The sequence below is a fragment of the Bos mutus genome, chromosome 13 (assembly GCF_027580195.1).
Source record: "Bos mutus isolate GX-2022 chromosome 13, NWIPB_WYAK_1.1, whole genome shotgun sequence".
Classification (NCBI taxonomy): Eukaryota; Metazoa; Chordata; class Mammalia; order Artiodactyla; family Bovidae; genus Bos; species Bos mutus.
In genome coordinates, this window is record NC_091629.1 from 46248251 (window position 1) to 46263055 (window position 14805).

The 14805-nt window shown below is 44.4% G+C and overlaps 1 protein-coding gene across 5 annotated transcripts in view; it reads left to right on the forward strand.

The window, feature by feature from the left end:
- KIF3B (kinesin family member 3B) overlaps positions 1-14805 on the forward strand; it is a 40263-nt gene that overhangs the window by 12763 nt on the left and 12695 nt on the right. For all 5 annotated transcript variants that reach the window (XM_070381567.1, XM_070381566.1, XM_070381569.1 and 2 more), the window contains 2 exons: positions 8599-10055; positions 14560-14661. In XM_070381567.1, the coding sequence (XP_070237668.1) occupies positions 8664-10055; positions 14560-14661 (1494 nt within the window). In that variant the 5' untranslated portion in view covers positions 8599-8663. The remainder of the gene's footprint in view (positions 1-8598; positions 10056-14559; positions 14662-14805) is intronic.

A 14805-nucleotide genomic window follows, 5' to 3' on the forward strand; every position in this document is an offset into this window, starting at 1 on the left:
CTCCACATCTGTCTCTGCGCTTGTGCATGCACATGTAGACATGAATTGCGTCATAGTAACTGTCCTGTTTGGTAGCCTGCTTTTTTCCTCCCAAAAAGATGTCGTGAACATCTTCCCTTGTGTAAGTACCTAGAGGTTTATTACCATTCTTAATGATTGCATAATTTCCCATTGTAGAGATATGTCATAATCTAGCCAGTTCCTTATCAATGAGTGTTTAAGTGGTCAGAGATGCAGCTGAGATAAACGTAAAGGTGTATGTACATCTTGCACGTGTATTCAGTTATTCACTGATGGCCTTAAAATAGTAGCTAGAAATGGAGTTGCTGTTTCAAGGGAGTATTACATTTCAAGTATTGCATTTCAGTGTTTTTATATATATATGTATATATATATATTTTTAGCTGTATTGTGTGACATGCAGGATCTTAGTTCCCCAGCCAGTGTTTGAATCTGTGCCCCCTGCATTGGATGTGTGGGATCTTAACCATTGGACTGTCATGGAAATCCCTTCAGTTTTTTGATATTGATTGCTCAAATGCCCTTAAATAATTTGTGCCAGTTTGAAATGCTGTGGCTCTTATATGTACTGTAAGAGATAGTTTGAAAGTGTTTAGACAGAGCACTCAACTGTTTGGCTTACAAAAAAAGATTCCCTTATGTTTATAAACAGTGCCCGTAATAACAGAATATATATTATTAGTCTATTATTTTGATGTGTTTGTTCTAAATGCCTTTTATGGTTGAGGCTACATGACACGTAACATTGACATTAGAACGTTAAAGACTCCATGGCTGTAGACCTCGTAGAAGCTCTTTTATGACACTTCCCCAAGAAGTGGGAACAAGTAGCTTTACTCCTAGGGCCCTTGTTCATCAGTTAAAACATTCTATTACGTTATATTCGTGGTGGTCAGTGAAAGTGGATAGATGAAAAGAAAATGAGTTTTAACATCTGGATGTAGTTTAGTTAATTTCACAAAAATTTTCCATCTTTTTTCCTCCCCTAATTTGATTTTAAGACTGGGTAATATATTTACATGATTCAAGAGGTATAGAAGGATATACACTGTAAAGCCTCCCTTCGGCTCGTGGCCTTGAGCTCCCCAGCTCTTTTCCCTACAGGCAACCAGTGTTGTTATCTGGCTCTTGCGCATTCCTCCAGATATATTTTATGTACATAGAAGCAGATATAGAACTATTCTCTCAACACAGATTCCATGTCCTTTTAAAAGTTCTCCAGGCAGGGATGTTATTTTTTCAATTGGAGATGGATAATCTTGTTGTGAAAATTGTGTCATTCCCATTTTGATAACTGGCCATCATGGGAACCGTAGACCCAGAGTTGAGCTTGCTCTCTTGATATTGGTTCAGGGATTGGCAAACAAGGAGTCCTGATCCTTCAGAACAATTAGCAGCAGTTACAAAAGAGAGTCATGTTGATGGTGATGAGGTGGATACAGAGTAGAAACAGCTGCTTCCCCTGAGAGAAAGCTGCACACGAACTTGGTTTGGGCGGGTTAATAGGGCGTCACTTTTATCTTCTTGTCTGAGTGTTGCGGTGCTTTTCTGCTAGGCTCTGTGATCTATGGCTTGGGCTGCCTTTCAGACACTCCGAGTCCTTGAACTCCAGGCCAGGCAGTTGGCAGGTGTTTACCTGATCTGACCTTAGAGGACACTGCGTTGGAATGCATTCATTAAAGGTGTATTAGTATGCACTGTGTACCCACAGGGTACCCCTCCTTGCAGGGCTGTTCCTGCAAGGAACAGTGACTAGCCTAGAGAATTGCCAGACCTTTATTTTTTTCCCATTTAAAGATACCACATGCTTGTTAGAGAAAATGTGGAAAATATAGAAAGGTTGAGGGACCAGGGAAGATCTCCTGTATGCAGTCCCGTCTCACAGAGTGGACCACTACTGCTGTTGTGATGTGTGTCTTATTTTTATACAATTGGGATTGCTTGTATTCAATTTTGTAAACTGCTTTTTCATTTATGCTAAGCATATTCCATGTCATTACAGAGCCTTGGTAAGTGTCATTTAAAAAGATGGACTAGCGTGGCAAGGGCTTCCCAGGTGTCACAGTGGTAAAGAATCCACCTACCATTGCAGGAGACACAGGAGATACAAAGGACACGGGTTTGATTCCTGGGTCAGGAAGATGCCCTGAAGTAGGAAATGGCAACCTGCTCAAGTATTCTTGCCTGGAAAACTCCATGGACAGAGGAGCCTGGTTGGCTATAGTCCACCGGGTCGCAAAGAGTCGGACACGACTGAGTGTGCATACATAAATTTGGTCATAGACAAGAGATGCCTACAGGAGCCAGGCAGGAAATGTAGATAAGCAAAGCATGCTGGGTGTGAGACAGTAGAAAGTGTGGGTTGGGGAGGATTCGGTGGCTGGGCCCATCATTGGGTGGCTGAGCTGTCATTCAGCTCTCATTGCTGGCACTTGGGGCCTGGGCCAGGGGCCATCAGGATATTCCCATTCTTTCAGAGAAGCAGAAAACCTGTCTGTTTTAATGTGAAATCGCTATTGGTTTTTTGTTTGTTTTAGTTTAGTTTTTTTTTTTTTTTTCAGAAATCTTAAACATTCAGAGAATAATATAGGAAGCAGAATTGACAGTTGTTAATGTTTTCTGTTATTTGCTTTAAGCCTCATAACCTGTTTCTATTTGTTTTTAAGAGAAATGATAAAGTATTACAGGTAAAATTAAAAAATTCTTTACATTTCTTGCTCCATTCTCTGTGTTTCACTGTCCAGTTTTAGCAGGCACTATCCTAAATTATTGTATATCCTTCTATTCCATTTTTGGGGATACTTACATATACATAAATGCAAATCCATGAACATATTGTTTTCTAATTTTTTAGTCATAATTGTCATTCTGCAGCTTGCTTTTTCACTCAACCTGTTTGTTTTCTTTCTTTTTTTTAAAAAAATATTTATTTGGCTGTGCCAGGTCTTAGTTGGCATGTGAAATCTTTATAGTTACAACATGTGGGATCTAGTTTCCTGACTAGGGGTCAAACCTGGGTCCCCAGTGTTGGGAGCACAGAGTTTTAGTTACTGGACCACGAGGAAAGTCTCAACCTGTTTATTTATCAATGTAAATATATGTAACTAATTCAGAGTTGACAGACTTTTTCTATGACAGATCAGGATTTTAGGTTTTGTGGGCCACACTGTCTCTGCTACAGCTACTCAGCTCTGCTATTTTATAGCTAATGCAGCCATAGATAATATGTAAGCAAAGGGGTATGGCTGTGTTGCAATAAAACTTTGTTACAAAAACTGGCTGTGGGCTGGATTTGGCCTGTGGGGTGTCATTTACTGACTCCTGCTCCAATTTATGGAGAAGGCAATGGCACCCCACTCCAGTACTCTTGCCTGGAAAATCCCATGGATGGCGGAGCCTGGTAGGCTGCAGTCCATGGGGTCCCTAAGAGTTGGACACGACTGAGCGACTTCACTTTCACTTTTCACTTTCACGCATTGGAGAAGGAAATGGCAACCCACTCCAGTGTTCTTGCCTAGAGAATCCCAGGGACGGGGGAGCCTGGTGGGCTTCCATCTATGGGGTCGCACAGAGTCGGACATGACTGAAGCGACTTAGCAGCGGCAGCAGCTCCAATTTATTCATTTTAAATACTGAATAGTGTAATATCTGTAGCATGAATGTACGATCTTTTATTTTTCAGTTCCTCTATAAATGGATGATTAGGTTGTTTCCAGTTTTCTACTATTTTAGCAATGCTGCAAGAAGCATCCTTTTCTGTGTTTCCTTGTGCATATGTGCAAAGGTTTTTCACCAAGGCATATACAGATAGAGAGGTAGAGTTGCTGGGGGGTTTGTTTTGTTATTTTTTTTTTTTAGACAATGATAGGGCCAAATAAAAATGGCTTCAGGTAGAATGTGACCAGTTTGTGACCTGTGTTCTAGAATCTCTATAGGAAGCCAGTAGTTACTGATAATCCAAATCCACACCTAGTTCTAGAATTTGTCATGGACTCCTTGACAGCACAGGTGAGAGTATGTGAATCCAAACACGAAAGATTCTGGAAGAGAGTGGTTTCCCTGAGAAATGTGCAACTGATTTCCTCACGGACAAAAGAGATGAAGTTGGACAAAGACTCAATTTTTCATGGGTAGTAGCCATTCTAACGGTGGTTGTTAACAATGGGATGACAAGTTCAAGCAGAAGAGGTGTTCGGGATAAAGATGCTGAGCTGCTTGACCTGTGGTTTCTCCTTTCCTGGCAATGCTGTGAGTTCCTTTAAAGATTTATCACTGTAATTAGACAGACCAGAAGAGGGAGGAGGAAGGTAATAAAGACTATCAGGGCATCCTTCCAAGAAAACCCTCTCCTTTGAGGAGGACCCACAGCAAGATTTTAAGCTCTGGTGGCAGGAAATTGAATTAGTCCATCTTCCTGAAGTAATATGTCAGTAGTACATGACTAGTTCAGCCAAGCTCGGTGAGTTCAGAAAAGAAATGATGTTCTGTGTTCCAAGTCAAGGAGATTTAATTAAGTGGACTCAGACTTTGGGAATTCCTTCTTTTTACAAGCTTTTTAAGGTTACTGTGGGTCATTATCATTCCTTTGTTTTTATTGTTTTGGAGAACTCAAAAATATACAGGGCTGTAACAGAAGCAGCTGAACATCAAGACCTGCATGAAAGCCTGCTGCAGGCTTTTTCGTTTTATTAGAGAGGCTTGGGGTCACATTGTTTTCATAGGTAAAACCTCTCCCCAGGTATGAAACGCAGAAGAATCGGTCCTCTCCAGTGACCTGTTCCCCATCCACCTCTTATGTTTCTTATTCTTTGGAGTCTCAGGTCTTATCTAACCATCCCAGGTGCTACAGCAGAGGCCTCCCCAAAGGAGGCTCTGGGGCCGGGGTTCGGGCTTGGCACCTAGAGCGCTTTTAGGCCCTTGTTGAAGTGGAGGGAGAGATAGGCAAGGGATCAGCCATATCTGTAGCTTGGGGGCCATTCCCCTGGAAAAGAAAAGGAGATGCAGTAACCTGGCCATTCTGATATCTGATTCGAAGCATCTGGCGAAATTCTAGTAGCTTCTAGAAGGTGATGAATGAAAGGCTGCCTTTTACATGGTTTTCTTTAAATGACTTGATACTTACTTTTAATTGGACATTCCCTGGAGAAGGAAATTGCAGCCCACTGTAGTATTCTTGCCTGAAGAATCCCATGGACAGAAGAGCATGGCAGGCTACTGTCCATGGGGTTGCAAGAGTCGGACACAACTTAGCGACTAAACTGCAAACCACCACAGTTGAACATTGATTAGGTATTTGGATCTCAGTTTGAACTGATTTTTAAGGATGATGACTACAAATTGAACAAGAGAAAATATTAGTCTAGTGATATTTAATGCATAAAATTAGGCTTCCCTGGTGGCTCAGCAATAAGGCATCCATCCACCTGCAATGTTGGAGACTGCCTCCAATGCTGGAGACACGGGTTCAATCCCTGGGTCGGGAGGATCCCCAGAAGAAGGAAATGGCAACCCACTCTAGTTTTCTTGCCTGGAAAATCTCATGGACAGAAGAGCCTGGTGGGCTATAGTCCATGGGGTCACCAGAGGCAGACACAATTTAATGACTAAACCACCACCATCACCACCAGTAATCTTCAGAATGCCCCTGTGACAAGGGTTTTGAATGCAATTGTTTTAGCTAATTTTTTTTTTTTTTTTTGGCCATGCTGTGGCATGTGAGCAAAAGTTCCCCCACCAAGGATTGAACCTGTACTCCCTGCAGTGGAAGTGCTGAGTCTTAACCTCTGGACTGCCAGGGAAGTCCCTATATTAGTTAACTTTAATCTGACTTTATTTTAGTTCACAAAGTATTTCCACCTTTATAAGTGTTAGTCTGACAATCATCCAAAATGAAGGAGAATTATCCCTGTTTTACAGATCTTATAAAAACTGATGCAGGGAGGCTAAGAGGTCTTGTGGTTCTTCATTCTTAGAGAACATTATTTTATTACATGTAACAATTAGAAGAATTATGAAAAGTAACTTCTCACATTTCCATGTGCTTACTTACCAACAGAACAATTTTTTGTGAAAGATCAATGAAGAAACATAACAACTCTGTGTTTATTAATTAGCAGCATATATACCTAGAGTGACTTATCATGGCTTCACATTTTTCCACCTTTTATGGGCAAGGAATAGGTCAGTCTCACAACTTAATGAGTACTGTAATTCATGTTCTAAGTATCTATCAAAATTACAAATGCATATATCCTGTGATCCAGATAGATTTTTTTTCCCATACATGAAAGGATGTGGTTCTAGGTTTTTCATAGTAAACTATCAGAAACACCTTAAGTGCTAGGGTAGTGGTTAAATAAATTACAATGCCTCCATACAGAGGGATGTTTTACTGCTGTCATAAAGAACAGGGCAGCTCTGTATTTACTGAGGGGAACAAACTCTAAGATAGGTTGTTAAGTAAAAAAAAAAAGCAAGCTGCAGGACACTGCGTATTGTGTATTACATACTGCTGCTGCTGCTGCTAAGTCGCTTCAGTCGTGTCTGACACTGTGCGACCCCATAGACGGCAAGCCCACCAGGCTCCCCCGTCCCTGGGATTCTCCAGGCAAGAACACTGGAGTGGGCCGCCATTTCCTTCTCCAATGTGTGAAAGTGAAGTCGCTCAGTCATGTCCGACTCTTCGCGACCCCATGGACTGCAGCCTACCAGGCTCCTCCGTCCATGGGATTTTCCAGGCAAGAGTACTGGAGTGGGGTGCCATTGCCTTCTCTGGTATTACATACTATGCTTGTGTAAAAAAGGAGAGGATAAGTGTGCATTAATACATAGAGCTTGCTATGCATAAACTTATTCAGGAAGATTAAAAATCTAATAATACGTGCCTTGTAAGCAAGGAAGTGGTTGCCTGGAGAACAGGTAAGGGAGAGGGACCTGTCAGCAAAGGACCTTCTGAATCAAGAATCATGTGAATTACCTGTTTGTTTTTAATTTAAAATATATATATATTTTAAAATAATTTTTGCTTTAAAAATAATTTTATTTGTCTGTTTACTTATTTTTGGCTGTGCTGGGTCTTGGTTGCTGTGAGGCCTGCTCCACCTGCTGCGAGCGCAGGCTTCTCACGATGGTGGCATCCCTTGTGGAGCACAGGCTCTGGGCATGTGGACTTCGCTAGTTGCAGCGCACAGAGCTCAGCGGTTTCGGCTCTCAGGCCCCTGCGAGCACAGGCGTCTCATGATGGTGGCATCTCTTGTGGAGCACAGGCTCTGGGCACGTGGACTTCGCTAGTTGCAGCACACAGGGCTCAGCGGTTGCGGCTCTCAGGCCCTAGGGCTTGGGCTCCGTAGTTGTGGCATCTGGGCTTTGTTGCTCTGTGGCATGTGGAATCTTCCCAGACCAGAGATCAAACCCGTGTCCCCTGCATTGGCAGCAGATTCTTATCCATTGCGCCACCAGGGAAGTCAGAATTATGTTTTTTTAAAAACCCTTGGTTTGAGGTTTTGGGGAGTTTAACATCATCATATGTATCTCTTTGCTCTAATTTGCTTGCTCCCTACCCCTTCCCAGAGAACCCATCTAATCATCCTTTCTTCTGCTCCATGAGTTTTTAGCACCAAATGAAGTTCTTTTTTGTTTTTACTTAAAAATTTCTTAATCTATTTTCTTATTTGCATTCAAATTTTTAAAAATTTATTGACTGGATAAGTGCTTTCTATGTGATGCATTACCCCACATCCTTGTTTATTTGAACACATTTTGCACAAGCCACAGTTGATTTTAGAATGGAAAAGTATTATTAGTACAAGATAGGAAATTCAAACAGTGCTAATGAGTGTATAGTGAAAAGTGCTTTTTTTCTTTCTCTCGATCTCTTGAGTGTCCTCTGGCCCGTAGTTCCCCTCCCGAGGTTGCCGCTGTTACACTTTGACACGTATGCTTCTAATACTGTAGCATGCGTATGTACACTGTGCTATAGACGCTGTTCCTCGTCCAGGTTTTTCACTTAACAGCATGTCTTGGTTTAGGATTATGTTTAGATTAACACATTCTTCTTAGCAACTGCACAGGATTCCACAGTATATATTAAATTTATTTCCTCACCCCCTCTTGATGGGAATTGGGGTTGTCCACAATCTATTGCTACCACAGATGAGGCCACAACAGATATCCTTCTATCTGTAGGATAAATTCTTAGAAATATAACTGCTAGATCAAAGGGGCTTTGCATTTTAAATTTAGATAGATAGTTCCAAATGGCTCTATGCAGAGGTTATGGTAGTTCCATAGCATATAAGGTTACTTGGGCTTTTATAAAGCTTCCAGACACCTCAACCTGTAGTATAGGATAAAATATACATTGAAGAGTGGACAAGCTAGTTAACACTGTTGATGGAGTAGGGTTTTTATTTTTCCCTCTGCAACTGGTTAAGATCCCATCAGGAAATAGCCATTTGTAGTAGTTACTAAGTATGGCTGTCAGAAGGTTGGCTAGATGGAGGTGACCTAGGTGTGTAATCAGCCCCCAGTGACAACTGTACTGTCTGTGCTTAACTTTTTTTCTTTCCTTTCCCCTAGGACCCTAGCATCCTGAGATATTTTTGGATTCATAGCCCTTAAGAGTGACCTGGTCAGAGGTCATCATGTCAAAGCTGAAAAGCTCAGAATCAGTCCGGGTGGTGGTTCGCTGTAGGCCCATGAATGGCAAGGAAAAGGCTGCTTCATACGACAAGGTGGTGGATGTGGACGTGAAGCTAGGGCAGGTGTCTGTCAAGAACCCCAAGGGAGTGGCGCATGAAATGCCCAAGACCTTCACTTTTGATGCCGTCTACGACTGGAACGCCAAACAGTTTGAACTCTATGATGAGACCTTCCGACCACTGGTGGACTCCGTCCTTCAGGGTTTCAATGGGACAATTTTTGCCTATGGACAGACGGGGACTGGGAAAACCTACACGATGGAAGGAGTCCGGGGTGACCCTGAAAAAAGAGGGGTCATCCCTAACTCGTTTGATCACATCTTCACCCATATCTCTCGATCCCAGAATCAACAGTACTTGGTCAGGGCTTCTTACTTGGAGATCTACCAGGAGGAGATCCGAGACCTGCTCTCCAAAGATCAGACCAAAAGGCTCGAGCTGAAAGAGAGGCCTGACACCGGGGTGTACGTGAAAGACCTGTCTTCCTTCGTTACCAAGAGCGTGAAGGAAATAGAGCATGTGATGAACGTGGGGAACCAGAACCGTTCTGTTGGGGCCACCAACATGAATGAGCACAGTTCCCGTTCACATGCAATTTTTGTCATCACCATCGAATGCAGTGAGGTGGGCCTCGACGGTGAAAACCACATCCGGGTAGGGAAGCTGAACCTTGTAGATCTTGCTGGCAGTGAACGGCAGGCCAAGACCGGTGCGCAAGGGGAAAGGTTGAAGGAAGCAACCAAGATCAACCTGTCCCTCTCGGCCTTGGGTAATGTCATTTCTGCCCTGGTGGATGGAAAAAGCACTCATATTCCGTATCGGGACTCCAAGCTTACCAGGCTCCTCCAGGATTCTCTTGGTGGCAATGCTAAAACTGTGATGGTGGCCAATGTGGGGCCCGCCTCTTACAATGTAGAAGAGACCCTAACCACTCTAAGGTATGCCAACCGTGCCAAAAACATTAAGAACAAGCCAAGGGTCAACGAGGACCCTAAGGATGCCCTTCTTCGAGAATTCCAGGAAGAGATTGCTCGGCTCAAGGCCCAGTTAGAGAAACGGTCCATTGGTAGAAGGAAGAGGCGAGAGAAGCGGAGGGGGGTTGGGGGTGGGGAAGAGGAGGAGGAGGAGGGAGAAGAGGGGGAGGAGGAAGGGGATGACAAGGATGATTATTGGCGGGAACAGCAAGAGAAACTGGAGATCGAGAAGCGGGCCATTGTTGAGGACCACAGCTTGGTTGCAGAGGAAAAGAAGAGGCTGCTGAAGGAGAAGGAGAAAAAGATGGAGGATCTGCGGCGGGAGAAGGATGCTGCTGAGGTGCTCGGGGCCAAAATCAAGGTACTGTACCCTGCCTTAGGCCTGTTCTTTTTTCATTCTAATTTTTTTGTTTTGTCAAAAAAATGATATGAGGAATGATGTTGATATTCAGTGCCCAAGGGCTTCCTTAGTAGCTCAGGTGGTAAAGAATCTGCCTGCAGTATAGGAGACCCCGGTTTGATTCCTGGGTCAGGAAGATCCCCTGGAGAAGGGATAGGCTACCCACTCTACTTTTCATGGGTTTACCTGGTGGCTCAGACGGTAAAGAATCCACCTGCAAAGCAGGAGACTTGGGTTCAATCCCTGGGTTGGGAAGATCCCCTGGAGGAGGGCATGGCAACCCACTCCAGTATTCTTGCCTGGAGAATCTTTGACAGTAATATCCATGTGCCCCTTTCCCTCCCCCAGTATAAGAAACAGAATAGCATCTGTATCTTCACAAACTCTTGTGCCCCTACCTCCCCAGAGGTAACCGTTACCTTGGATTTGGTGTTTATTCTTTCTTTGCTTTTCTTTATAGTTTACCCAAATGTGTATATATGTGTATATATATATCTCTACATAAGAGAGCATTTTGTGCATGCTCAGTCGCTTCAGTCATGTCCTACTCTGTGTTATCCTATGGACTGTAGCCCGCCCGGCTCCTCTGTCCATGGGATTCTCCAGGCAAGAATACTGGAGTGGGTTGCTGTGCCTTCCTCCAGGGGATCTTCCTGACCCAGGGATTGAACCCGCATCTCCTGCGTCTCCTGAATTGCAGGCAGATTCTTTACCCACTAAACCACCTGTTCAGTTCAGTTCAGTTCAGTTGCTCAGTCGTGTCCAACTCTTTGCGACCCCATGAATCCCAGCATGCCAGGCCACCCTGTCCATCAACAACTCCCGGAGTTCATCCAGACTCACGTCCATCGAGTCGGTGATGCCATCCAGCCATCTCATCCTCTGTCGTCCCCTTCTCCTCCTGCCCACAATCCCTCCCAGCATCAGAGTCTTTTCCAATCAGTCAACTCTTCGCACAAGGTGGCCAAAGTATTGGAGTTTCAGCTTTAGCATCAGTCCTTCCAAAGAATACCCAGGACTGATCTCCTTTAGGATGGACTGGTTGGATCTCCTTGCAGTCCAAGGGACTCTCAAGAGTCTTCTCCAACACCACAGTTCAAAAGCATCAATTCTTCAGCACTCAGCTTTCTTCACAGTCCAACTCTCACATCCATACATGACCACTGGAAAAACCATAGCCTTGACTAGATGGACCTTTGTTGGCAAAGTAATGTCTCTGCTTTTGAATATGCTATCTAGGTGGGTCATAACTTTCCTTCCAAGGAGTAAGCGTCTTCTAATTTCATGGCTGCAATCACCATCTGCTGTGATTTTGGAGCCCCCCAAAATAAAGTCTGACACTGTTTCCACTGTTTCCCCATCTATTTGCCATGAAGTGATGGGACTGGATGCCATGATCTTAGTTTTCTGAATGTTGAGTTTTAAGCCAACTTTTTCACTCTCCTCTTTCACTTTCATCAAGAGGCTTTTGAGTTCCTCTTCACTTTCTGCCATAAGGGTGGTGTCATCTGCATATCTGAGGTTACTGATATTTCTCCCGGCAATCTTGATTCCAGCTAGTGCTTCTTCCAGTCCAGTGTTTCTCATGATGTCCTCTGCGTAAAGGTCTTTTTAGTTTCACATAATTTTTAACTTTCATATCAATTGAATCCCACTGCTGTGATCTACTTTTATTTGCTAAATGTCACGTTAATGAAATTTATCCATTTTGATGCCTGGAACTGTGATTCATTCATTCTGCTCTGAGACTTCCGTGGCATTCCATTCTCCTGATAGTGTGGGTTGTTTTAGTTTTCTTGCCCTGAATTCCTTGTCCTTGAGGAGAACTTGTGTGGGTGAGAGTTTCTTGCTTGACACCATCAGGTCTTAGGGTGTGTATAGCTTCAACTTCACCAGACAGCAACACATAGCTTTCTCACGTGGTCATGTGTGTTGATGCTTCTACCAGGGGGGTGTGAGTCCAGGTTGTTCCCCATTCTTACCAACACTTGTGATTAGCAGGCTTGAATTTTTGTCTGTCTGGTAGATAAACAATGGCGTCTGCTTGTGGTTTTCCTATGCAGGGTGCCTGATTAGGCAAGATCACCCCCTGGGTGCTCCCTTGCAGTCAGGCCCTGTATGCCAGTGTCTGAGTAGAATTCTAGAGTGTGGAGGCGTCCATGTGTTGCCTGTTCTTTCTGGCACCAATTCCCTTGAGTGCCTGGACTCTGGGCCGCCAAAGGGCTTTCCTGGCAGAGGAGAGCAGAGCGCTGGCTGTGGAAAACCGAGGATGACCACTGCTTGACAACATGCCAGAATTCCTTTGAAGCGTTGGGTTCTGTCTTGTAGTGTTTATGCAGACTTTGATTTCTACTCTAAAATGTGTCTGTGTTTATTAATTTTTTAAAAAATGACAGTGATCTCTTTCCTGCCTCCCCTTCCCCCACCATGTGAAGCTGTACTTTATCTGTGGCATCATAGTAGCCCTTTCACAGAGCTGGGTCCTGTTTGACTTCAGAGGTAGGGATCGTTGGTAGGACTCTGAAGACCTGGTGTGAAAATGGAGTCACATACAGCACAATCAGGAAGTAACTGTGTTCGGGGGGCTTACTCTGGGGTTCTGTTACGTCACTTGACCCTTCCTGACTCCTGCACTGTGCAACTGGGTATGCTTGTGTTTGATCTGCATGTGGTATTTTTAAAGATCATGGCTTTTATTCAAGCCCAGGAGCACCTAGACTCTAAACAACCTGGCATAGTCGGGCAACTCTCAGAAGCCGAGTGTGGCCAGACTCAGCATCACCTCAGGTCACTGGACCTCTTACACGTTTTATTTTTGGGAGAATGACATGACATCTGTCTTTCTCAATCCCTGGATGATATACAGTCATAGGACAAAAGAATTTTAGAGCTGGGAGTGTGTTGGGGGTGGTGATTACTAATCAGTCCAGCCTTTTCGTTTTGAAAGAAGCGGAAAGTCTCAGGGGCTGAAACGTGACAGCAGGGGTAGACGTTTCTTTAAAGCAAGGTTACGGAGTTTTCTGAGTCCATGCTTCTCAGGCGCAAATCATTCCCCTGGCTTCAGCCCTCATCTAAATGCTGAGTTTTCAGTCTGTATGGTTAGCCCAGAGCTGTCTGCTAACATCCCAGCTGATGGCCTCTGCCTGCTGGGTGTTTCCACGGAGATGCCCAGGGCCACGCAGAGCCTGCTTCGGCCTGCCTTTACTCAGTCCAGCCAGACTCCTCCCTGGGAGTTATCATTGCCAGCTGCTACTCGCTCTCCCTCGGTCTCTGAATCCTGCCTCTCTCGGACCCATCCACCTTGCTCTCCCAGCCTCTCCTGCCCCAGCTCAGGCCTGAAACCTTAAAACAGCCTCCTGTCTGCCCTCACTCCACCCAGCCTGCCCTTTTCCAGTTATTCTTCCTGTTGCAGGGGAGTTTTGTTTCTAAAACACAGATCTGGTTATGTATCCTAATGCTCAAAGGAGACGTCAGTGGTTCCTGCAGTTCTCAGGGTCAAGCTTAGTCTCCCAAACAAGACTTGGAGGTTTTTGAACTACCCCCTGATTGCTTTGCCAACTTCATGTATCACCACTCTCTACCCTACCCTCTGAAAACAATTTTTTTTCCTTAGCTGTTTCCTATTTTTACTTTAGCACTCTTGTAGCTGTCCCTTGAGACAGGAAGGTTTTTCCCTGACTGCCTTTGGGAAGAGCCTGAATTCCCTCCTTCCCGTGTGCCTCTCCTAGTATTACTCTGTCCTTTCCTCATGATAAGATCTGACTCCATCTGATAAGAACCTGCTTACTTATGGCCCTCTGTGGACTCTCAGCTTTTGACTCATATTCATAGTGGCATCCTCAGTACCTAGTATGTAGGAGGTGCTTAATAGGTTCTAACTGAGGTCACTACTTCATACAAACAAACCAAAAATTTTCTCTAAAATATCCAGCTGAAATTCATGTATGTCTAGGGAAGCTGTGTCTTCAGTATTTCCATTATAAAGCCCTAGTGAAGCCACCACAGAGACGGCAATGGCACCCCACTCCAGTACTCTTGCCTGGAAAATCCCATAGACAGAGGAGCCTGGTAGGCTGCAGTCCATGGGGTCGCTAAGAGTCGGACACGACTGATCGACTTTACTTTGACTTTTCACTTTCATGCATTGGAGAAGGAAATGGCAATCCACTCCAGTATTCTTGCCTGGAGAATCCCAGGGACGGGGGAGCCTGGTGGGCTGCCGTCTATGGGGTCACACAGAGTCGGACACGACTGAAGTGACTTAGCAGCAGCAGTAGCAGTGAAGCCGCCAGAGCTCCACCCAAGTGATGGGAAGGGCCCAGCTGAGCACAGTATATTTTCCCTAAGAATTTACCCACTTTGGCTCCGTCTGGAGCTCTTTGTCTTTCCTCACAGGCTTCCCTGTGAGGAGCTATGTTCTGAGTGAGACCACTCACGACATAGATTCTGCTCTTTTCTCACAAAGGCCATGGAGAGTAAGCTGCTCGTTGGAGGAAAAAATATAGTAGATCATACAAATGAACAGCAGAAAATCCTGGAGCAGAAACGGCAAGAAATTGCAGAACAGGTAACTTGTCATTCCTTTTGGGAGAGAATGGAGTGGGGTGGGGTGCGTTAATGCTACAGAGCAAATATCTTTTCTGTTAGACTCTTCAAAAGTGATGGAAAGGACATGTGTCAGCCCCTTCCTGGTGGGAGACTGATCTAGAGC